The 25,847-nt window shown below is 31.8% G+C and overlaps 2 protein-coding genes and 1 long non-coding RNA gene across 4 annotated transcripts in view; 2 read left to right on the top strand and 1 right to left on the bottom strand.

Annotated features, from left to right (window-relative positions):
• LOC134232217 (uncharacterized) overlaps nt 1–25,847 on the top strand; it is a 48,112-nt gene that overhangs the window by 10,606 nt on the left and 11,659 nt on the right. The window lies entirely within an intron of this gene.
• LOC134232220 (uncharacterized) lies at nt 4,864–25,493 on the bottom strand. Of its 2 annotated transcripts, none has more exons than XM_062714172.1 (5): nt 25,285–25,493; nt 22,369–22,454; nt 6,138–6,243; nt 5,459–5,571; nt 4,864–5,117 (listed from the first exon to the last, which is right to left on the bottom strand). In XM_062714172.1, the coding sequence occupies exons 1-5, from the start codon at nt 25,394–25,396 to the stop codon at nt 4,953–4,955; spliced, it is 582 nt and encodes a 193-aa protein (XP_062570156.1). In that variant the 5' UTR covers nt 25,397–25,493; the 3' UTR covers nt 4,864–4,952. The 2 variants fall into 2 exon arrangements, with proteins under 2 accessions (XP_062570156.1, XP_062570157.1); XM_062714173.1 differs by lacking the exons at nt 4,864–5,117; nt 5,459–5,571; nt 6,138–6,243 and adding exons at nt 18,529–18,761; nt 19,068–19,177; nt 19,753–19,858 and having other exon boundaries at nt 25,285–25,428.
• LOC134232233 (uncharacterized) lies at nt 16,491–17,410 on the top strand. The gene is made up of 2 exons (XR_009984736.1): nt 16,491–16,657; nt 16,759–17,410. It is a non-coding gene; the product is annotated as an uncharacterized LOC134232233 (long non-coding RNA).

Raw genomic sequence — 25,847 nt, forward strand, 5'->3', positions numbered from 1 at the left:
TTCTACAAAAAAAAAAAAAAAAAAAAAAAAAAAAAAAAAAAAAACCCAGAAAAAATAGAGTTCGACAAAATTTTGAACAAAAGAGGTCTTATATATTTATGATATGTTTTGTTGCTATTAAAAGCTTCAATATTGCATGAAAACATTTTCCATTGTATAATTAGAACTATTTAATAAATTGCATATGAAATAAAGAATCTCTTCTGTTTTGATCAAAGGCTGTCCAACCTTCACCCTTCAGACAACTGACTGGTCACTGATAAGAGGTCAAGGAAAGTCACAGGAAGGATGGAGATCTGTCATTCAGTAACATTTCGATAAACCTTGTCATAAAGTAAAATTTCATTAAACCTTGTCATTCAGTAAAATTAATGTAAACTTTGTCATTCAGTATTATTTCAGAAAACTTTGTCATTCAATAACATTTCAGAAAACTATGTCATTCAATAACATTTCAGTAAACTTTGTCATTCAGTAACATTTCAGTAAACTTTGCCATACAGTAACATTTCAGCAAACTTTGTCATTTAGTAATATAATATATTATTTCAGTAAACTTTGTCATTCAGTAACATTTCAGTAAACTTTGCCATACAGTAACATTTCAGCAAACTTTGTCATTTAGTAATATAATATATTATTTCAGTAAACTTTGTCATTCGGTAACATTTCATTAAACTTTCTCATTCAATATTATTGCAGTAAAATTTATCATGCAGTTACATTTCAGTAAACTTTATTATTCATTAAAATTTCAGTTAACTTTGTCATTTGGCAACATTTCAGTAAACTTTGTCGTTCAATAGTAAAATTTCAGTAAACCTTGCCATTTGGTAACATTTCAGTAAACCTTGTCATTTCGTAATATTATATATTATTTCAGTAAACGTTGTCATTTAGTACTATTTCAGTAAACTTTGTCATTCAATAACATTTTAGTAAACTTTGTCATTCAGTAACATTTCAGCAAACTTTGTCATTCAATAACATTTCATTAAACTTTCTCATTCAATAACATTGCAGTAAAATTTATCATGCAACAACATTTGAGTAAACGTTGTCGTTCAATAACATTTCAGTAAATTTTATCATGCAGTAACACTTCACTAACTTTGTCATTTAGTAACATTTCAGTAAACATTGTCATTTAGTAACATTTCAGCAGACCTTTCCATTTAGTAACATTTCAGAAAACTTTGTCATTTAGTAACATTTCAGTAAACTTTGTCATTCAGTAACATTTCAGCAAACCTTTCCATTCAGTAACATTTCAGAAAACTTTGTCCTTTAGTAACATTTCAGTACACTTTGTCATTCAGTACTATTTCAGTTAACTTTGTCATTCAATAACATTTCAGTAAACTTTGTCATTCAATAACATTTCAGTAAACTTTGTCGTTCAATAACTATGCAGTAAAATTTATCATGCAATAACATTTGAGTAAACTTTGTCGTTCAATAACATTTCAGTAAATTTTCTCATGCAGTAACACTTCATTAACTTTGTCATTTAGTAACATTTCAGTAAACATTGTCATTTAGTAACATTTCCCACTCTGTTTTTTTTTCTATCGGCATTTTTGCGGAGAACTTACTTTAGGAAAGTTTCACTTGATGACCGGGTATATGTTTAACTGAAATGGGCAAATAGTGTTTCATGTCAAAATTGATAATTAAACACATTTATAACGAATACAAGTAAATTTTGTTTCAAATAACTTTGAATACACTGTTTTTCCAATTTTTTTTAAACTACACCAAAACTGTAGATTTTGAAGATATGTTTGCCGAACATAGATCGACGTACAAATAATTTCTATAGTTTTAATTTTACATACGAAAATATTGATCTATAAATAAATGAAATGGGCAAATCCAGGTTTCTTGCCTTGAATTCAAAATTACTATAATTAAACACATTTATAACGAATAACCGACCAAGTAAATTTTAGTCGATAATCGGTAAGATCGAACAATAGTCCATTACTCGAATATTCGTTGACATTTCTAGTTTATATTGTTTGTGATTGAAATAACAATTTGACACAATTATATCGTTTATTGATCAAAAGAAGCACATTGTTCAATGAAATTAAAGAACATCATACCTTTATCACAGTGCTTTAAAACAGATATATTTTAATAATGAAAAACAAAAAGGATGTTGCATAGAACTTGTCACAAATTGTTTAAAATCATAAATTCGCGCCTTTTATCATGGTTTATGACTGGTTTAAAGATAAATTGAAAAACAATCATATATCAATGTGATTATTTCTGAAAATATAGAGTTTTTATTTTCTCCGCAAAAAACAGCTGTCAGCTCGGTTCTGTATGAAAATGATCTTACCCTTTGTTTTTGTTACCGGTTTTTTGTAAAAAAGGCTTACAAACAGGAGTGAATAAATGATTTGTAATTTGACAAAATTGAATCCTGCTGGAAGTCCTTAAAAGCAAATTAAAAATTGCAAAATTTTCGGGTTATTCCCCTTTGATGATGTAAAATAACGTAACTTAGGCCATTTTAACAAACTGATTAACACAATCTGTTATTTTAAAAAAATTAAATCTTCGTCTTTATGACAGAAACAAATAAATACACAGAACTCTTAAGTTGAAAGAGAGTTATTGACCAATACCATCAATTTCAAATTATGAAATGCATTACACAATAGTTTTTTTGACCAATACGTGGTGTATTGACATTATTTTTGCATACATATAATTCACAGAAAGTATAATTAAAAACATTGTAATTGTCAATTTAAAAAGATACATATATAACGCTTTTATGTTTTTGATTTAAGTAGAAATTTGAGATTTATTTACCGGGTATATAAAATGAACAAGAAGGAATGTAAAAAAAATCGGTCAATTTTGAGCTTCCGTTTAAAAAAAGAGTATACGGGATTGTTTAAAGCGTGTAACATCCATTTATTATACTGAAACTTTTCCTACTTTTTAGGTCACCTGAGTGAAGAGTAAACTCAGCATTTTCAGCTTCTTCTCTGAAACCACTGAACCAATTTCAACCAAATTTGGCATAGAGCATCTATTGGTGAAAGGGAACAAAAATTGTGAATTTCATGGTCCCTGCCCCCCTGGGGCCTGGGGATGGTGGAAAATTCACTAATATTAGTGCAATCTTTAAACATCTTCTTTGCTCCTGGACACCAAGCAGTCAAACTAGTGGTATGATTGTAATCAGCATTGAGTCCTGTAGCACAATTGTGAAATTCATGGCCCCAGGTTCAATTGTTCTAGTACTAGGGCGGGGCTAAATAGGTTATATAGTGAAAATGCATTATTTCATTGAAATTCTTCTTTTCTGCTCCTGGGCATTAAATAAACTAACGAAGTGCATAGTTGAGTTTAAAATGACTGCCTCTTCCAAAATTGTGAATTTCATGGCCCAAAGGCAAGGGATTTTAGTGCTAGGGCGGGGCTATATAGACTATATAGTGAAAATGCAAAAATTCTTTGAACGTCTTCTTTTCTGTTTGTAGACATTAAATAAACTAACCAAGTGCATGGTTATGTTGAATAAGACTGCCTCTTCTAAAATTGTAAATCTAATGGCCCTAGGGTCAGGGATTCTAGCGGCAGGGCGGGGCTATTTATATTATATAGTGCAACTGCAAAATTTCTTTGAAATTCTTCTTCTCTGTTCGTGGGCATTAAGTAAACTAACCAAGTGCATAGCTAGGTTGAATAAGACTGCCTCTTCCAAAATTGTGAATTTCATCGCCTCAGAGTCAGGGGCTCTAGTGCTAGGGCGGGGCTATATAGATTATATAGTAAAAATATTTATTTCTTTGAAAATCCTCTTCCCTGCTCCTGAGTATTAAATAAACTAACCAAGTAAATAGTTATGTTTAATAAGGCTGCCTCTTCTAAAATTGCGAATTTCATGACCTCTGTGTTAGGGGTTCTGGTGTTAGGGTAGGGCTTTATTGATTATATAGTGAAAATGCATAAATTCTTTAAAAATCTTTTTTTTACACTTGGGTATTTAACCAAGGAACTATGTACATAGTTATGAGAAGGAAGGATGCCTCTTTGAGATTTGTGAATTTCAGGGACCCTGGGTCAGGGCTTCTTGTGTTAGGGCGGGGCTCTAATTTTTATTTAGTGAAAATGCATGAATTCTTCGAAAATGTTTTCCTATGTTCCTGGGTATTATGCCAATGATCTCAGTATGTATTTCTGACGAAGAAAGCTGCTTCTTCCAAACACGGTTATTTTCCTGGCCCTTGAGACAGAGGTACCGGGGGGTACATAGTCTAAAAATTATTTAATGCTTTGAAATCTGCACTTTGTTATTAATCATCAACATGATGAAATTCATAAAATTTCCAAAAGTTTGAAAGATGCAGTCCAAAGGTCAGTGGTTGCTGTGAGATGGGGTGCACAACTGATCAAGTGGAAATGCATATTTTCTTTGTTACTCTGATCTACCTCTGAGTATTAAGTAAGCAAAGTAAGCATGTTGAGTGTATGATTATGATGAGCAATGGTGCCTCTTTCAAAATTGTGTCAGAATTCCATGGTCTCTGGTTTAAAACATTAATCAAATTTAATTTGTTGGAAAGTTGTTGTATGATACTCAGGTGACCTATAAGACCCATGGATCTCTTGTTATAAATAATCTTCTATAGAATGTCATTAAATCTGAGGTACAATGTAGTTGAGATATGTATTTGCACCATTTGCATTTTCACCCTTCTAGAATATATACAGTGTATGTGAAGGAATAGATAGCTCCTCTCTTTTTTATTATAACGATATCCGCAATACTTTAGATTTGTATTCCCTTAAAATCCAGCGATTACAATTTAAATTAAAAAAAAACACGTTCGAAATAAAGATTCCATAAATAATAAATGAGTGCTTGGACACATTTGATATTCATAATAATGAATTATGATTACAAATAAACACATCGTCTTGATTTAGTCACATTCTCCTAGGTTACCCCATGTGCAGACTCCCGTCTCGTTTCTCCGACAGAAGGCGCTATTTCTGCAGTATATGCCGGAGACATTACACTCGTCCCGAGTAGGCGGGGGGTGTTCAAGTGACGCCCTTGACGAAAGGTTGCTGTAATACCATTCTATCTGCAAAAATCAATGCATGCAGCAATCATATCACTTTTAAAGTTTATATTATGTTTCCATAAGGATTGAATGGTTTTCGTATTTCTTTTTTTTTTCTTATGAATTCTTATGGTCACCTCTTTCTTAATAATTTTTTATTCATTAAAATTTTTTAACACATTTTTAAGACATTTCAGCAAAACCTATTGGTATATCAAATACAGTTTCTGACCATTTTAAGCTACAATGCTTTTAGACACATATATAAATTTTGATAATGATAAAAGTTCCTGTTAAAAGCTGGAAGTTTTAAACAAAAAGCATTCAAAATATTTTTCTTATTACTGGTCTATAAAAATTACCTTGCAACTACAGTCATATTTTGTTCTCATTCTCTCAATATCGCTAGGTTTAACGTAGTCCATGCTTCTGTACTTGAGAATATAGAGCTTTTTATTGTAGCGGCGGACATAAGCTATAAAATACATGTAGGTTGTTAGATTATTAAAGATTACACTGTATAGTTGGATCATTACATTATCAATTATTTATAATACAGATTATCAGTAATTTTCTTTTCATTGTGAAGGACGTTACTATATTTAACCTTTAATTATATTCGTCTATGTTGCAAAATTAGAGAAAATGATACCAAACAATGTCTAAGAGTAAAATCAATTCTTTTATCTATTTTTTTCTTTTAAAAATGAATAAGGTAAGACTCCAAAATCTAATAAATAACTTTATCTTTATTACACATATAAGATTTTTCTCTTTATTAGTACAAGTAATTACCGTAAATGAAGGAACACTTCAAGATCTGATAAATTACTTTTAACAGACATCATTTTTTTCTAAATACTAGTAAATAATTACTGTTAATCAGGTAAGCCTCCCTATTTAATAATTAAAATTAGATACTGAATAAAGATGTCAGGTTTTTTTTTCTTTAATAGTAAGTATCACAAATAAGATCAGACTCCCCAATCTAATAAATTTCCTACTCTTTACATACTTCACTTTTTCTTTATGAGTGTTTACCGTAAATTAAGTATGCCTCCCCGATTTTAAGCTTTTGTGGTCCACAGGTCCTTCCTGGCCCGTTTCCAGTAATTGTGTCAATATTACCCACCGCTTTATTTGTGTTCTGAAGAATATAAACAGTGATATATTTGTTTATATTGATTTAAATTTTTATCTTTATATACATTGACTTATGAAAATGAAAATTGTTCATTAAGTTTTCATGGAACCGCTTCATTTGTGTTCTACAGAGCATAAACAATAAAATATGTTAAAGATTGATTAAAATAAATATATATATTAGGGATGTCAAAATTATCAATAATTGATTTTCGAATATTCGATAGGAGTATTCGAATATATTCGAATATTCGATAAAATAAATACATCTTGCATTATAAAATAAATTTCTTCACTTTCCTGTCAAGCAGTATAGATTTTATGCCATTATTTTGGAACAGAAACTAATTACAGAGTTTGCATGGTAAATTTGCAATTATATATATTTTATAATTATCAAAAGTATATGAAGAGTATGCATCCAAAATATAATGTTTTTTTTTAAATTGAAAATATAAAAGATTCTTTAGCATGTTCCAGATTTATTGATCGTCTTACCAAAGTCTACACCGATAACTCCTACAAATTTATACCAAGCAGAATAATTATCTAATGGAGAAAAATTAAAAGCATTTAATTTTTACTAATTAATTTCCTGATAATGATTTTAATGATATTTAAAAAAAAAAGTTTTCCCATGTAAAACTGTGTCCTTACAACAATACAAGCTGACTGTTGTACACTATTTTACCACCCATTAATGATCAAATATTAAATAAATTACCTTTATAGATACACTCTTCACACCTTTCAGGTCATCCAAGAGGACTGTCTTTTAATTTTGTAAAACTTGATTCAATTTCTAATAAAACTTGCCAGGTTTTTCTCTCTTTTAAATACCTGTACAGTTAAAAAACGAATATTCGAATCATGATTTTATATTCGAATATCAACTCATGAATGAATATTGGAATATTCGTTGACATCCCTAATATATATATATATATATATATATATTATATATATATATATATATATATATATATATATATATATATATATATATATATATATATATATATATATATATATATATATATATATATATATATATATATATATATATATATAAAATTTTATTTAATGAAATTTCGATGAGGAGAAAGAACGGCTTTATTTAACAGTTCGCTTGAATATCCACGTCAAAGTTAACTGTCTCCAGAAAACATGTGTTAAATCAACAAGGATAAATTATTAAGCTTACAAAAACAGCAATCAAGCTCAAAGTAACATTGAAACAATAAAATAATTGCAGCAAACTAAGTTCGATTGAGTATCAGACACTACTGAGTATCCGGCCCCTATCTGTTTTTATTATGATCACCATTCAGGTAATGTAAAACATTAGATATTTTCAGATGTTAACCTTCTAGTGTGTGGATTACATGACGTTTATACACTAGTACCCAGTAATTCTCTAATATATGGATTGTAGGACTAGTACTTTAAAAACTTTGTTGTCCAATATTATGTGGATTGTATGACGTTTATATTCCTTTTACATAATCATCTGTTATGTGGATTGTATGATGTTTATATTCCTTTTACATAATCATCTATTATGTGGATTGTGTGACGTTTGTATTCCTTTTACATAATCTACTGTTTATAATGACCTTGGCTTTCTCACTCAGTTCAAATGACGATCTTGGCTTTTTCACTCAAATCTTATGATAACGTTGACTTTCTAACTAAGTTCTTACATTGACCTGTGCTTTCCTACTCAGTTCTTATGATGAAATTGACTTCTTATTCGATTCTTCCCACCGCCCGCGTGGCGCAGTGGTTAGAGCGTCTGTTCTAGAGTCGCGAGGTATGGAGTCATTCCTTACGTCGCGGGTTCTAATCCCACTGTGGGACATGGAGACCTGTCCTTCGGATGACACAGTATAAATGTAGGCCCCATGACGCAGTAGGTGCTGGCACAAAAAAGATTCCTCACTGCTCAATAACCCTGAGTGCCGAGTATAGGACAAAATTTGTAGCTCTCCACTGGCAATTGGTGGCGTCTCCATACGAGTAAAAATATTTTCGAGAGTGGCCTTAAACAACATACATACAATCAATCAATCTTCCGTAACATAAAGTTCTACAGTTAATTATAGTTTATTATTGTTAACTTAATTATTAATAGGTTACTATGGTTAAACAAAGTGTAAAGTTATCATTACAGTAAATCAAATTTTTCAAAGTGATCACTGTGATGTCAAAGTGACACTATACTTAAAGTTTTCACCGTAGTAAATCAAATTTTTCAATGTAATCACTATGGTAAATTAAAGTTTTTAAGAGCTATCACTTTAGTAAATCAAAGTATAAAATTAATCACTATAGGGAATCCAAGGGCCAACATTATCACTAAACAGTAGTTATCAATAATACTAGTAAACTAAAGTTAACTTTTAGAACTTCTGTTAGAGTTACGACGACCTTGGCTTTCTCATTTGGTTCCAGTTACCACGGTCTTAGCTTTTTCACTCAACTCTTCGCAAGAAAGTTTAGGCTATGTATAGAGATTTCTATGCAATGAACTAATTAAAACGCCTAAGAGCTGTACAACAAAACAGAAAAAGTTAAAACTTGTTTTCTTAAACAAACTTGTTAACTACGACATGCGTTAGCGAGTGCACATGATGACTTTATAGTACTGTACAACACATGTTTAGATTGATAAATTGAATATTGTTTAACCCGAGTCGACAATTTTTCAGCCATGTTTCGGCGGTACATGTCTAGAAGGAACATCAATAAAATAGCTTCGGCGCAAGGGCATACCCAATTTTGTTCTTCAGAAACAAGCTATAAATAGATGCAGAATATTACAGGAATTTATGATATTGTTTCACAAATGTCGACAGTGTAATTGTTAAGTTACTATTTCAAAACATTTGAGTTGACACAGGGAAAAAATTCATTGTCCGATGTAAGTTGGCCTAAAATTTTATCAATTAAGAAAGTGCATAGGATTTGTGCAGCGATTTTATAAATTTTTATAAAATTCCTCTTAGCATTGTACTTTATTTAGAATTAAATAGGATATGCCCTTGCATCAACGTTATGTTGTTGATGTGTTTATTACCTTGAATGGAAAAGATCAGTGACGTCATAAACATGACGACATAACTGTGCAGTTGCTTTATCATGATGTGGGTACTAAGTATATGTAAGAAAATAAGCGTGAACCTTCTCTGTGTAAAAATTAAACAAATTATGCATTTTCATAACCTCATTTGCTTAGAAACACCTGTACCTAGCCTTAACGTACTTTCGTTTCAAAGACCTTTCCTTCCATCCACCCCATACAAAAAAAATAAATCTTATACGAAATTTAAGAAAAAGGAAAAATTTTATCACTAAATAAATTTCCATCTAAATTGTAACATACCATAATCTGCATTGCAGAAATTCTCCTGGTCTACTCTTGGAAGTGGCCAGCAACCATGGGCAACAGAAACGATTACCCCGATGACAAAGGCTCTAACCAACTGCGACACCATTTTGAATGGTAACCATAAGAAAATTAAAGCGATGTGAAGTTTATTTTAGGTATTTATACGGATTTGATACATTCCACTGACGGTATTCTGATTTGATGTTGTCGGAAATTATCATTCATTACTTCTACGGCGAAAATTACTCTATTTTACAAGAGTATTTATTATTTTGTAATAATAAAAAAATTGAGGAATATAATGTTTAAACAGATGTGAAATTGTTCCGATGGGCCGAATGTAACATGTTACACTCGTGATTTTTACTACTGTACTCTGTAATACGACCTTTGTGATATAATTATTTTAAAAAAAGATGTTTGTTTTATTGTGTAACACTTAATTGTCCATATATTAAACAAACATATTCAAGTTCCATTTTGATGATAATTATTTAATGTCAAATAAACGTTTATGTGGTTGTTATTTTTTTTATCTATTTCACGCCATTTTGCGCCAAAAATGTAAAATGTCACTCGATTTTTCAATTTCGAAACAAAACCATATTAAACTAAACGGAATATAATCCTTGCGTTGCTTTTATCAGGCTTGCATTAGCATGTTTGTTAACGGAACTCAAGGTCAAAAGAAAAAATGAAATAAAGGGGGAGGAGAGGGAGGCCCACGTTGTGAAAATTGCCCCTTCTTTGTATTATTCAGCAATAATCAGTAGTCCCCCACCACAAAGGAACCCTCGGTTCACACATTTCACAATTTTGGAAAAGGCACCCTTGCTCATCATAAATGTTTGATTAATACCAGGTAGAAAATTTCAAAATATTTATTCATTCTCAGCATATTGAGAACCCCTACTTCTACGGTTCCCCTTGCCTAGGAACATTGAAATTAACAATTCTGAAAGAATGGCACTTGCTCACCATAGTTGTATTGGTAGTTCACATAGGCGTCGGAAGCAAATTGAAAGGGGGGGGGGGCTTAACCAAGAAAAAAAGGTAAACCCGAATTTTCAATACATAGAAAATGTCTGTATTTGCAAATAAGCCCCCCAGGTTGCGACCCCTACGCTTCATATGCTTTGTACCCAGGAGTAGAGTATAGAATTTAATGCATTTTCAGAATATATAATATATATAAGCCCGTCCTAACACAATAACCCTTAGTTTTAGGCCGTGAAATTCACAATTTTGAAAGAAGCACCCTTCTTCAACATAAGTATTATTTAGTTAGTTAATACCCAGGAACGGAGATGCTTTCAAAGAACTAATGCATTTTCACCTTATAACTGATTGAGCCCGAACATCCCTACTAATGTTATTGTGATTTAAATTCAAGTCACGTGGTTTAGGTTGACCCATTCAAAGGAAACAGGAGAGAACCGGTTTTATTAATAGAATTGGCAATAAACAGGAAAATGCTCTAGTCTGTTTATTTTGAAAACATTTCCTGTAAAAATGTGTTTCCAGATCTTTTTGAAGGACTTTCATGTTTCGGTCTAGATAAGGGAGGGGAGTGAAAACAATAAACTTTATCTTTGCTTTTGTGATAATTTACGGCAAAAATTGGAGCTCTCTAGAGACAATTTCTCCCAAAAAGCCCGATAACATGGTAGAAAAAAATGTGTTAACAATATCATTTACACTGACAAACCTTTGTATGCCTTATATGGTATTGTTATCAATGCGCACAGCAAATCTTACCACACACCAACTGACCAATCGAATGCATAGCAACGTTTACGCTAACTATACATGTTTTCATTTTACTTCGAACACGTGGTTCAGGTCAATCTATGATCAATATTTAATGGGCCGTAAAAAATTTTCATACGAACGAATTGAAAGATTAGAAAATATGAAAGATGTCACTAGCGGTTTTAATTTGTTGTTAACTAGAAAAAGTGTATAATAAAATGTAGTTGTGTCAAGTTCAGAACACCAAATCTTCATTGCTAAGGAAACCAAACACAATCTCCTGGTATTTAAACGGATAATACCTGTGATTACACGCGTTTTGGCCAGGGAATCCACCTGACCATTGTATTCACCGATAGTACAACAAAGGAATCAATAAAAACTCAAATCGCGTTGTAGTATGACTAAGAAAAACCAAGAATTTTACGTTTATTCAATAAATGAATTGCTTGTCATTGTTATCATGGAAATACTAGGACAAAAAGAAACAATTGAAATAACTCTACAAAATGGGTGGAAAATGTTCTTTGTGCCTTTCACATTGCCATTAGAACATAACCTACTTATTCAGCCAATCAAATGCTTCCATTTCTCGCGAAGAATTGATTCTTCATGGTGAAGAATTCTTCTATTTCTGAAATATTTTACGGTGTTTGATTGGTTTACTCGACAATTACATGGGCGTGTTTTATTGGTTTTTGTTCAGCGCACAAAAAGAAACTATTCAAAACCCACGTGCTGTTTACATTTGATATTTAAACTTTCTAGGCCTTGCTACACTTTTTTCCCACAGTAATCTTTTGTCGCCTTTTTGAATATCATTTTTTTTTCACATTTCGGTACATAAAGAAAATACAACCATCGTCATGTATATCAGAGACGAACCTTGTCTTTGAAGACAGATTTAATTACCATTCTCATCAAATTTATATTTGATATTAGACAGCGATACCCAATCCTGCTGACTAGGCCCTTGTCATCTCAGCACAATCAATTTTTCAAAAATATAGATATGACGATTCTTGTTACATGGGTATTCATTAGTTCAGACTTAACTTTGATATCTTCACCATGCCATTTCTCCAGTAAATCAAGCTATTTCTTATAATTCCGTGCTAACATGAATGGGTTGGGAGTCCATTCTGAAACTGCGTGTGTTCGATATTGATTGTGTGCTCGATATGTACAAAGAGCGGTCAAGTTGAGCCTTATATATGACACAGCCGTGGGAGTTTATTTTTAATCGATTCATTTGATTGGCTGAGGTTCTGTTCTAAGTCAGTATCTTACTATAGTCTGGTCCTGATTTTTAAAAAGAAGGCTGTAAATAACTTCTAACGGCAAATAATTATTATTTGGTCCAGCATAGTTTTTTAACCTAATTCGAGTATGCTGAATCCGAAAAAATATGCTGGCTTTCATGAAAATTGCGTTAAAGAGGTCAAAATGGCGATTCAAAATGGCGGACATCCAATTTTTTCTAATTTTCTCTTAATGTCGTTAAAAATGGAGAAGTAATGAGTGAATATTTTACTGAGTGTAATAAAACTATAAAAAAAAAATATAATAAAATGCTAACATTATTAGTTTAACTCAGAAAATCTAGCCGTTTTTTACTTATTTCGAATTTTCTCTGATTTATTTGACTATTGTTTCTTTATTGTCCTTTGTTCAGGATTTTACATTTGCAAATATCCATACACTGCAGATTTGTATTTTTTCCTCTACATCTCACTACTCTACAATTGAATAATGGTGCAGCTGTAAGTTTAAAGTCAAAATGGCGATTCAAAATGGCGGATATTCCTTTTTTTCAAATTATTTCTTAATGTCGTTTACATAGGAGAAAGGATTTGTGAATATTTTATTGAGCGATGTACAACTAGGTTAAATTCCAATAGAACACTAGTATGATCACTTTAAATCGGAAAATTTAGTCGTTTAAATTTAAAATGTGTTATTTAGATCAAAATGGCAATTCGAATGACGTGTTATACACTCGATTTCGTAAAATACCCATACTGCTTAATTCTGATTTGTTTTGCAGAAAATAAATAACAGGTTTTTTTTATTCATGAAATAATGTTCAAATATGTGATGGAAGTTAATGGATATTTTCATTAATGACTTAGGATTTTTATAAAACGGATTTTTGTTTAATTACTTCTATTATTAAGATAAATTTTTGAGGACAATTCCAAAGACATTTCACCTATTATCCATCATACTTGTATCATGCTTCTTCATATAAAAAGTTAATAATATCATACAATAAATGCTGTTTTGAGGACAATATGAAAATTAAGCTACCCCAAGAGCAGTATTCACCGAGCATTAAGGCGAGTGAACATTGTAGTTCGAGGGTTGCTAAATCATATCAGTTGTTGGAAATTCTTGATCCAATTTTAGTCCAGTGTAGAAAAAAATATTTATGTTCATGTGGAAGATCTAGTGCAACATAACTTAGTATGATTTTTAAAATGATGAACCACGAGCAATTAGATTGCTAGTAATTGTTACATAATATAAATCTGAATATATTATAATATCCTAGCATAAACATATTTATTAAGAATTATCAGTATAATATACGTAAACCATAATTTTTTTTTATTGTCCAGCTCTGATTCTGTGTCCTTACATTTGCATTTTGTTATTCTCAGTCAAAAATTCAACTGCATTTTCAAATATTTCATGGTGTGAACGGTCCTCCTCCATCAATTTTGTATTGAACAGTGTATATAAATTTAAAAAAAATTAAATTTACAAAATCTGAAAGAAGAAAATGTTTGTGTTCAATCCTTCCTCGATTCTTGATACAACTTTACACTATCCTAACAAAGAAGTGTGGATCAGGTTGCCTTGTAAAGTTCTTGGAGTGTTCAAGAAAATTTTGTTGTCAAGAGAAGTGTTTACTAGATCGAAGTCAAGAATGGCTTATGCCTATTGTACGAAAGCTTGTAAGTGATAGGAATCACGAGGAATCTGCAGGTGCTATTAAATTGCAAAATTTTACAACGTTTCTCACCAAAATATGCACACAATGTGATTCCAGAAGATGAAGTTTGAGAATTTTCTTGCTAATAGAATGACCTTTCTACCCAAAAAGAAAACAAATCTATACGCGGTCACGAAATAAAGAGCTACAAGTCTTGAATATCAGAGATTTTTTATACCCCCCCCCCCGATTGAAAAGTGGGAGGGTATAGAGTAGTCGGTATGTCCGTCCGTCTTTTACGCTTTGGGGTACCCGTCTCTTATCCACAACTCGTCTCATACCACTGAATGAAATTTGATAAACTTTCACAGAATCGTTATTACATGTTGCCATTGTGCACCTCCTATATCTTTTTGATCCAACACATATTTTGGGTTTCACATAGCAAAACATGGACCGTGACTGTGTACTCATAGGTATTCATATGGGTGACGGGGGTATCATTTAGTGAGCTAATTGCTCACAGTACCTCTTCTTCATTTTGCATAAGGTTTTGGAAAACAAAATAGACTTTTAACATTTGAACATAAATGTATTTTTCCTTGAGTGTTGATTGATTGTATATTGTTTAATTAACGCCGAGTCGGCTATTTTTCAGCCATGTTTCGGCGAACTATCAGTTTAAATAATCGGTTTTTGGAGGATTCTGGTTTCTCTGGTGCCCCCTGTGAGATTACTCTTTTTCGAACTCCAGAGAAAAGATCTTTTACGTGCCAAGTGGGTTGTCATCCTTGACTCAGGGCACCGTTTTACTTGACCTTTGAAAATACTAAAATTCCGAAGACAGAGTGAAACATATAAAATAAAGCTGGAATAGAAGATAAAATAGGGGATAATACATGTACTAAGTTCTTATAAGTGCCAAAAAGCTAAAACAAAGTATGCGATGAAATCGGAAATGAATTTCCTCAGTTATATTTGATGGTGTGCTGAGGGATGTTGAGGTAGAAATGCGAGTTGATAAAGACTGGATATAGGAGTGATTTTAGGTGGACGGGGGCTCAAAGGCTTTGGAACACGGTCAAATACGAGGGGGAAAATTTGGAAACTCTTATGTCGAGTTTGTTTTAACTACACGTATTTCCAGAAACACATGAATCTTTTCTGATATTTTTTGTTTGTTCATATTTAATAGAATAATCAATATACTATAATTATGTGTAAAAAACAAACTGTAATTTATTTTCAAAATTAAGCAGTTTGAGTATTTTCGAAAATTCGAAATTCGAGTGAATATGACGTCATTTTGAGTTTTGAGCTAATTAAAACATTTAAATTTAAACGACTAAATATTCCATTTTAAAGTGTTCATAATAGTGTTCTATTGGAATTTTACATTAGTTTATTGTACTCGCTCAATAAGATATTCACAAATCATTTTTTCTATGTAAAAGACATTAAGAAATAATTTGAAAAAAAGGAATATCCGCCATTTTGAATCGCCATTTTGACTTTAAACTTACAGCTGCACCATCATTCAATTGTAGAACTGTGAGATGTAGAGGAAAAAATACAAATCTGCAGTGTATGGGTATTTGCAAATGTAAAATCCTGAACAAAGAAAAAATAAAGAAACAATAGACGAATAAATCAGAGAAAATTCGAATTAAGTGTAAAAACGGCTAAATTTTCTGAGTTAAACTAATAATGTTAGCATTTTATTATATTTTTATAGTTTTATTACTCTCAGTAAGATAATCACTCCTTACTTCTCCATTTTTAACGACATTAAGAGAAAATAAGAAAAATTGGATGTCCGCCATTTTGAATCGCCATTTTGACCTTTTTACCGCCATTTTCATGAAGGCCAGCATATTTTTTCGGATTCAGCATACTCGAATTAGGTTAAAAAACTATGCTGGACCAAATAATAATTATTTGCCGTTAGAAGTATTTTTTTCTATAAATCGGACCAGACTACTATAACTTATATTTGTTTTTTTTTTTCAGGTGTAAAATTCCTGTAGTACCCGTTGTAACCCTGTGAAGTGGTTGTTTTATTTTCTGTATATATTACTTTAATTTTGTTCAAACGCGTTTCCATACTTTTGAGACTGTTTGGTCACTAGTATATAAGGGGATCGGTTTTGTTAGTTTGAGAGAGCTTGTCTGGTGTCCGGTAGCGTGACCAGCCGGAGGTGTGCCACGTTTGCAGTTTCCCCGGCATGATTATACAAATGGCGAATACTTTCGGTGAGATATAGCACCGTATATTAAACGGGTAGCCATACAACTTGCCAGGAGGATTATTGCAGCGTGTTTGTGCAGTTCTAGCCGGTAAGAGTGTTCGAGTAATGTTTATAGTTCGTTTGCAGTTATAATTTTCCGGTTTTAGTTGTATTTTAGGTTAGGTTTTTGTAAATATAAATTAATTTCAGTGCGTAAGGGGCTTGGAGACGAGTTTTGATGTATGGGCATACTGAGGGTCGTTTGACGAGGTCTGAGGCTTATTGACGAGTGTGTATGGAGGGCCACGTGCGTCTTATCCAAGGTCGACACTGTTAAGGGCGTGGTAGGATAACTGGAGCGGGAGGCTAAGACCCGGGGCTCTGCGAGTTAGGAACTACTATTTTGTGGACCACGGAACTTGGTGTGACGTTGACGTTACCTGTATGGCGAGAGCGCCGTGGTGTATTTTCTAGGACACATGTCACTGACCTGTTTTGTGAACCAGAACTTTGAGTAACTTTCAGTAGTAAATAACAGAACACGTTTACATTTGAAAAGATATTTTATTTTTATTTGAAGTTAATTGAGCTTTTTCGAAATATTAATTGAAAAGACTGAATTAAGTTGGTGAATTTTACCTTTTTGATTTAAAATCTGATAATTATCGACTCAGCATTGTAGCATGTAATATTCAACTTTATTATTATGTAAAGTATCAGAAGTGGTTTAAACTGAGTTAACTGTTCATATATATTTTCATTTCCGGTGTGTGAGCTGGTATGTGAGCGTGAGTGAGAGTAATTGAATATAATTTGTTTCTGTTTTTTTATTTGTGTTAATAAACTTATTTGTTATTTCTAATTGATATTGTTTTCCTTCTCAACTCTACAAAATCCAAAAAGAACTCATGACAAACCCATAATGCAATTCTCATTCATCTGATTTGTCAGTTGAAGCCATGTTTGTGCCTCATTTGCTAAGCTGACGCCAAAAAATATAGTCCCGATTCAAAATACATGTAAAGTTGCCCAAAAAGAAAATTTAATGCATAAAAGCAAAAAACTAATATCATAGAGAATATATATACTAATTAAAGTTGATGAATTCAAATGAAATTGAAGTACTTTTCTACAGATATTATTGGGTGGTAAAAATTGAAACACAACATAACTTCTATGCTTATTATGTCTCCACGTGCTAGTCACTTCCTAGCCACTGCCAAAGCTACTTTGAACTCCTCGGGTCTTATAATTTGCAGAACACCGAAAAATAAAAAGTTCCGAACACATTAGAAGGGTGCCGAACATAACACCAGAACCCCTGAGTTTGGGGTTGTGAAATCCACAATTTTCAAAGAGACACTCTTGCTCATCAAAACAATGTACTAATTATACCTCATTCATACGAATTATTTGCATACCTCAGTATAATTTACACATAGGTACATTTATTCACATGTGCAATTTTTGTCGCATGAACTGGTTTACTCATATGCAAATTCTGCACAGTTGAGTAAATTTACACCTGGTAAGGACTAAGTGCAAAATATAAAAAAAATACAATCTTTTCACGTTTCTGATTTAAGTAGAAATTTGAGCGTTATTTAAAAAAAAAACAAGAAGGGACGTAAAAAAATCAGTCAATTTTGAGCTTCCGTTTAAATAAAAAGTATACGGAACTGTTAAAAGCTCTGTAAAATCCATTTATTATGCTGAAACTTTCCCAACTTTTTAAAAATAATATCAATCTTTTATAGAATGTCATTGAATTTGGTACAATGTAGTTGAGATATATAAGCACCATATGCATTTTCACCTTTCTAGAATATACATAGTGTATGTGAAGTCATAGATAGTTCCTCATTATTATAACTGTATCCACAACACGTTTGCATTACCTTAAAACCCACTGGATACAATTCACCATTTAATAGAATTTAAAAAAAAACAAGTTCAAATAAAGATTCTTCAAAGAATAAATGAGTTCTTGGACACATTTTATATTCAAAATTATGAATCATGATTACAAATAAACGCTTCGTTTTGATTTAGTAACATTCTCCTAGGTTACCCCACGTGCAGACTCCCGCTTCATTTCTCCGGCAGAAGGAGCTATTTATGCAGTAATTGTCGGGGACATTACACTCGTCCCGAGAAGGCGGGGGGAGTTCAACTGAGGCCCCCGACAAAATTTTGTCATAATTCCATTTTATCTGCAAAAATCAGTATACGTACATGCAACAATTACATTTTTAATTTATAAAGTTCATATTACGCATCTATAAGGAATAAATGATTTTCGTTTTCTTTTTGTATTATAAATTGTCAAGGTAACCTTTTTCTAAATCATTTTTATGAAATCTTTTTAGCACATTTTTAAGACATTTCAGCAAAACTGAATAGTATATTAAGTACTGTTTCTAACCATCTAACAATGTTAAAAGCTCATGTTAAAGGCTGGAAGTTTTAAAAAAAAAGCATTCAAAATATTTTTTTAAATACTGGTCTATGAAAATTACCTTGCAATCACAGTCATATTTAGTTCTCATCCTCTCTACATCACTGGGTCTAACGTAGTCCATGCTTCTGTACTCGACAATATAGAACTTTTCATTGTCGCGGACACCAGCTATAAAATACGTGTAGATTGCTAGATTATTAAAGATGACACTGTTAAGTTAGATTATTACATTGTCAATTATTTATAAGACAGTTAGATTATCATTAATTTTCTTTTCATTGTTAAGGACGTTACTGTATTTAATTTTTAATTATATTCCGCAATGTTGTAAAATTAGAGAAGATGATACCTTATCATGTCTAACAGGTAAATCAAATCTGTTAAATGTTTTTTTCTTTTAAAAGTGAATTAGGTACATGTAAGACTCCCCAATCTAATAAATAACTTTTTATTTATTACAAACGCAAGTATTTTCTGTTTATGAGTACATGTAATTACCGTAAATAAGGAAAGACTTCCAGATCTAATAAAGTAATTCTAACAGACGTCATTTTTTCCTAAATACTACTTAGTTATTACTCTTAATCAGGTAATCTTCCCAATCTAATAATTAAAATTAGTTACTTAATACAGATGTTAGGTCATTTTCTTTGATAATAAATATCACAAAAAAGATAAGATTCCCCGATCTAAAAAGAATCCAACTTATTACATACTTTACTTTTTTCTTTATGTGTGCTTACCGTAAATTAAGTAATCTTCCCCGATATTTAGTTTCTGTGGTCCACAGGACATCATTGGCCCATCTCCAGTAATTGTGTCAAAATTACCCACCGCTTTGTTTGTGTTCTACAGAGCATAATTAGTGATAAATCTTTTACATTGACTTTAATTTCTATTTTTAAATAAATAAACTAATTGTTTATTACAATTTTATGGTATCAATTTTCATTAAATTTCGATGAGGAGAAAAAAAACTTTACTTTACAATTCGCCTGAATATCCACGTCAAAATTAACTGTCTCCAGAAAACATGTATTAAGTTAACAAGGATAAATTATTAAGATTACAAACAGCAATCGAGCTCAAAGTATCCTTGAAACAATGAAATAATTGCAGCAAATTAAGTTCGATTGAGTATCTGACACCACGGAGTATCCCCTATCTATTTTCAATGGTCACCATTCACGTAATGTTGAACATTTGATATTTGAATATGTTTACCTTCTAGTATATGGATTGCATGACATTTATATACTGTATACAGGGAAATACTCACCCCCGTTTTATTTTCGTCCCTTTCGCCCTTGTCAAAAGTGGGCGAATTTAAAGCGGGGCGAATCAAAGAACACAGTATAAATTCTTAAACATTACTTTGATTGGGCGAATTTAAAACGAGGCAAAATTATTAGCAAGTGTAAAAGAGCAAAATTAACACGGGGCGAAAATAACCTAGTAATTCTCTATCATATGGATTGTAGGACTTTGACATACTTTGTAGTCCAATATTATGACGTCTATATTCCTGTACATAATCATCTTTTTAATGGCTTATAGGACATTTATTCATTTTGTATTGATCCTCTGGATTGTGGACTGCAGGACGTTCACTTGCTTTGTTGTGGTATGTGAATGCATGACGTTTATATACTGTATACAGGGAAATATTCGCCCCCGTTTTATTTTTGCCCATTTCACCCTTGTCAAAAGTGTGCGAATTTAAAACGGAGCAAATTCAAAGAACACAGTATAAATTCTTAAACAGAATTGTGACTGGGCGAAGTTAAAAGGGAGCGAATTCAAAGAACACAGTATAAATTCGTAAATAGAACAGTGACTAGGCGAATTTAATACGGGGCAAAATTGTAAGCAAGTGTACAAGTGCGAAATTAACACGGGGCGAAAATACCACTGTATACAGTACCTGGTAATTCTCTTTGTGGTCCAATATCATATGGATTGTATGACGTTTATATTCCTTGTATATAATCCTCTATTATGTGGATTATAGGAAGTTTATGATTATTTTATTTTTTGTATTCCTCTGGTTTGTGGATTGCAGGACTTGTTATCTTCTTTTATCATGCAACTACCCCTTGCATTGACCTAATAAAGGTAACCTGATAAACCAAAGCTGCATCCAGTCACTGCCCTAATAAAGTCTCGGACATGTATTCCGACGTTTTAAAAGCATTATGACGTCATGTATGTTGCAATGTTTACGCCATGGCGTCATAGTTTCAAATGCAGAGATGTTCCTAAATCTGTCGGAAATAGCTTGTTTTGGACGTTCAAATGTAAAATTTTGTTGCAGTATAAACAAAATACATGGTAACTGTCTTGAAATATAAGCGATATTTGGGCTCGGATTGAAAACGTAAGAGGGGGGCTCGGCAAGCCTCGCCCTCTATCACGTTTTCTTACCCTCGCCCAAATATCGCTTATATTTCAAGACAGTAACCATGTATTTCATATGTATGTTATTTTGGAACATTAACATATTTTGTAATCCTCTGGTATATGAACTGTAGGATGTTTACTATTCTTGTTATCCTCTTGTTTATGGATTGTGGGATGTTTACGTATCATGTACCTTGTAATTAATATACTATTATATGAATTGCGTATATTATTAGTTACACAGTCAGTTAGTGACCTAATACGGATTCATACAGGGTGTGAAATTGAAATCCGTATTGGGCGAGGCGAAGCCGAGTCCCAATACGGATTTCCATTTCACACCCTGTATGAATCTGTATTAGGTCACCAACTGACTGTGTAACGAATTTATCCCGCTGAAGACCTTTTTCAATATAAAAAAAATGTTTGTGCATATTATGAAAATATTAAGTTTTAATCCAATATTAATCAACATAGAATATCGTTACGATAACAAGAAATTCAACTAAACTACCTACGTAAACCATTTCTTTGCCGCCATTTTTATTTACAATAACAACGCTTCGAACGGAATCGCGTGCCCGATTTTCATATTACGCCTCGACGGAGACGTAATACGGAAAATTTCAGGGCGTCATGTGATCAGCCTTTATCCAATCAGCAATCTACAAATTTGTCTGAAGCGGGATAAGGACATTTACATACCTAGTAATCCTCTGGTTTATAAAATGTAGGGTGTTTACGTGAACTTATCTTGTTGTTCTCTAGGATTTAGGCATTAATTACGAATAGGATGCGAATTAAAAACACACCTTGTAATCCTCGAGGGTGTAGATTGTATATAAATTAGCGTATTGTACAAATCTTATAATCTCCTAGGATGTCAAATAAAATATATAGCGTATTGTATACACCTTTTTATCCTCCAGGATGTTGTAAATATAGCGTATTGTACCAACCTTGTAATCCTCTAGGATGTCAATTGTGTATGTATAATCAGCGTATTCATCAACTTGTTCTACTGACTTCACTTTGGCTTTAAATGCTATTAGAGAAGAAGAATTTATTTTTTAAAAAGTTTTCCCAAGTACAGCTTATTGTAAAACATGGCTGTATTTGTATGCCCCTCTAGGGATAATTTAGGGGAACACATTCGGTTCTTACATTGACCTTGGCTTTCTTACTCAGTTCTTATATTGACCTTGGCTTTCTCACTCAGTTCTTATATTGACCTTGGCTTTCTCAACCTTGGCTTTCCCTAACAATCAAATTCTATAGTTCACTATATTTTATTATCATTCAATTTCTATAAAATACTTGATTCTCATTGGATAAAAAATTGTTTTGATAACTGCATCAATAAAATCTAGAGTTCGCTTGCACTAAGCATCCCGAACTACTTTGGCTGTCTTTAGTCTTTAAACATGTATACTTCCCGCTTTCAGATTACTTTTTGAAACCTGTCCGTCACGTTCCTGACTTATTTCATACTTTCGTTTCTTTTTGAATTATCCCCCTTTGCTAAAAAAACCCAAAATCATCTGCATGACAACAATACAGCTATGGGAAAGAATGAAGGAAATCAGCATACTTATGTTAAATGAACTGGTATGAACAATAGAACGGTGAAGAAATGTTTTCATGCTACTAAAGCTGGAAAAATGCCGTTAATGTGTTAATTTTTAGGAAACGAATGGTCGAGAAAAATGACACCGCATGAATGAGGACAGAATTCTTTACAGTCGGCAACAGACTCTTTCAGATTTTACAACATTGACAGGTTGTGGTACGTATTTATATGTTCGAATTGAAATTCAAATGAAAAGGAGCGAATAGGAAATCCAAAATTTCTGAGACCTTAGAACTGTTACGATATTTGAGTAGCTTCCCTTTACATTTACGAATATACCCACTGGGATTAAGCAAAATATAATAACACAACAGCTAAGTTTTTTGTGTTAAAGAACTGTAAATTATTGTTTGAGAAGGTTGGTAATGCCACGACAATATTTGAGAACTTGTTTTTTCATTAGGCTTAGGAAGAAGGCTAAGCCATTTTAAATTTCAGCAACGTTAACGTTGTTGTGATATATTCATACGCACTGTTTTTGTTGCGTAAATTTCATAGTTATGTGAAAGAAAGTTTCATTTTATTAATTTTAAATGATAAGAAATGAATGTAATACTTTTTTCTTTGATACTTCGATCAAAGAAAAAATTTGAACGGAAAACGTTTTCATCAATGCGCTGACGTTTTCCGTCCAATTTTTTTCTTTGATACTTCGATCAAAGAAACAAATATTACATTCATTTCTTAAACAATTCACTATAATTTACTATAGGTTACTAAAGTTAATCAAAGTTTTAAAGTTATCACTAGAGTAAATGAAAGTTTTCAAAGTGATCACTGTAGTGTCAAAGTGTATACAATAGTTTATAAAAGTTTTCAAAGTGATCACTATATTTAATCAACGTTTTTACCGTAGTAAATCAAAGTTATCATAGTGATCACTATGGTAAATCAAAGTTTTTATAGTTATCACTTTAGTAAATCAAAGTGTCAAAGTAATCACTAAAGTAAATCAAAGTGTCAAAATTATCACCATACGAAATCAAAGTTTTCATAGTGTCAAAGTTATCACTATACAGTAGTTAGGTATGGAAAACAGTCATTCAGCTATGCAGCTGCTACGCTGTGGAATTCTCTACCAAATCATGCTAGGGAACTTTCCACCCTCAGCCAATTTAAAACTTTCATAGAGACATGGACGGGGGAAAAATGCAAATGCAGTTCCTGCAGAAACCACGGCGTGGGGCTGCATAGCTGATGAGACAATGTTTAGAAACAGTTGAATTTTTATTTATTTTTGAAATCTTTCATTTTCTCTAATGATATCACCTATCTCATTTTATTTCATTGTTTTCTAGTTTGGTTTTTTTTTTTGTTTTTTTTTTGTTTTTTTGTTTTGTTTTTTTTTTTCCCTTTAACCTCACAATATGCATATCTTGCCTATGTAGGTAGGGACTGACCCAATCACTAGGCAGGATGTGTACTGATGAGGAACATAAATTACTTAAAAATTATTATTATTATTATTATTTATTTTTATTTTTCATTCTTTCCTTCCTTCTCAATTTGGTTTAGCTATGTCTGTGTGAATTTTAAATTTCCTAAACTTTCAAATTTGTTCAATTATCGGGTTTTATTTATTTATTTATTTTTTAATATTATTAATAATACAATTAGTTATTTTTATCTGAATTTATGAATTAAACTTAGTGCTTAATTTTATTACATGTACTATCATATGACTTTTATTTATTTATTTATAATACTCACGTTATATTTATTTTTGTTTCTCTTAATGCAATCATATTGCTTTTCAAGTTGACTATTTTTCTTTAACTTATTCTAAAGAAACTATAAATTCTTAAAATTTGTTTAATTCTTAAAATTCATTTTATCTGTCATAATTTTTGTATGTGTATATATGTACATGTGTTTTTGCATGATAATTTATGTGTAAACGTCTTTCTGTGATATTTTAACTGTGATAGTCGGTTGAAGAGCTCTACAGAGCTCATGTTTATTGTTATGTATGTATACAAATGCCGACTTTAAATAAAATTTACTTACTTACTTATCAAAGTAAACTATACATGTAGTTAACTTTAGTATTTCTGTTAAAGTTATGACGACGTTAGCTTTCTCATTTGGTTCCAGTTACCACGGCCTTGGCTTTTTCACTCATCTCTTGCAAAGACCTTTGCTCCCACCGACCCAATATTAAAAAAAAAATATATTTATACGAAATTATAAAAATGTAAATTTTAAACACTAGTCTAAATAAATTTCCAACTAAATTATAACATACCATATTTTGCAAAGCAGAAATCCTCCTGGTCTACTTCTGGAATCCAACTGCAACCAAGGGCAACAGAAACAATAACCCCGATGACAAAGACTTTGACCAACTGCAACGCCATTTTGAATGGTAACCGTAAGGAAATTTGAGCGACGTGTAGTTTATTTTAGGTATTTATACGGATTTCATACATCCCACTGGCGGTAATTTGAATTGATGTTGTGGTGAATTATCATTCATTACCTTTACGGCGAATATTACTCTATTTTACAAGATTATTTATTATTTATTTTTAATAATGAAAAACTCGTGGAATATAATGTTGAAACATATGGTGAATTGTTCCTCGTGGGCCGAATGTAGTTTGTTATACTCGTGATTTTTACTATTGCACGTTGTTAAACGACTCTTATGATACAATTATATAGAAAAAATTGTATGCTTTATTGCGTAAAAATTTATTGCCATGTATTAAACATGTTTAAGTTCAGTTTTGGTGATAAATATTTATGTCATGTGAACGTTTATGTGGTTGTTATTTTTTATTTATTTTCACGCAATTTTGCGCCAAA

The sequence above is a fragment of the Saccostrea cucullata genome, unplaced genomic scaffold (genome assembly GCF_032062105.1).
Source record: "Saccostrea cucullata isolate Sc308-1 unplaced genomic scaffold, CSIRO_AGI_Scuc_v1 ctg408, whole genome shotgun sequence".
Lineage (NCBI taxonomy): Eukaryota > Metazoa > Mollusca > Bivalvia > Ostreida > Ostreidae > Saccostrea > Saccostrea cuccullata.

Excerpts from the sequence above, each read along its gene's own strand:
- LOC134232220 (XM_062714172.1), bottom strand. The coding sequence starts at position 25,396 with ATGGCGTTGCAGTTGGTCAAAGTCTTTGTCATCGGGGTTATTGTTTCT. Across the intron at positions 6,244-22,368 it reads ACATCCTAGAGGATTACAAG|AACACAAATAAAGCGGTGGG; the intron begins GTTGGTACAATA and ends TATATTCTTCAG. Across the intron at positions 5,118-5,458 it reads AATATGACTGTAGTTGCAAG|ATAGAATGGTATTACAGCAA; the intron begins GTAATTTTTATA and ends TGATTTTTGCAG.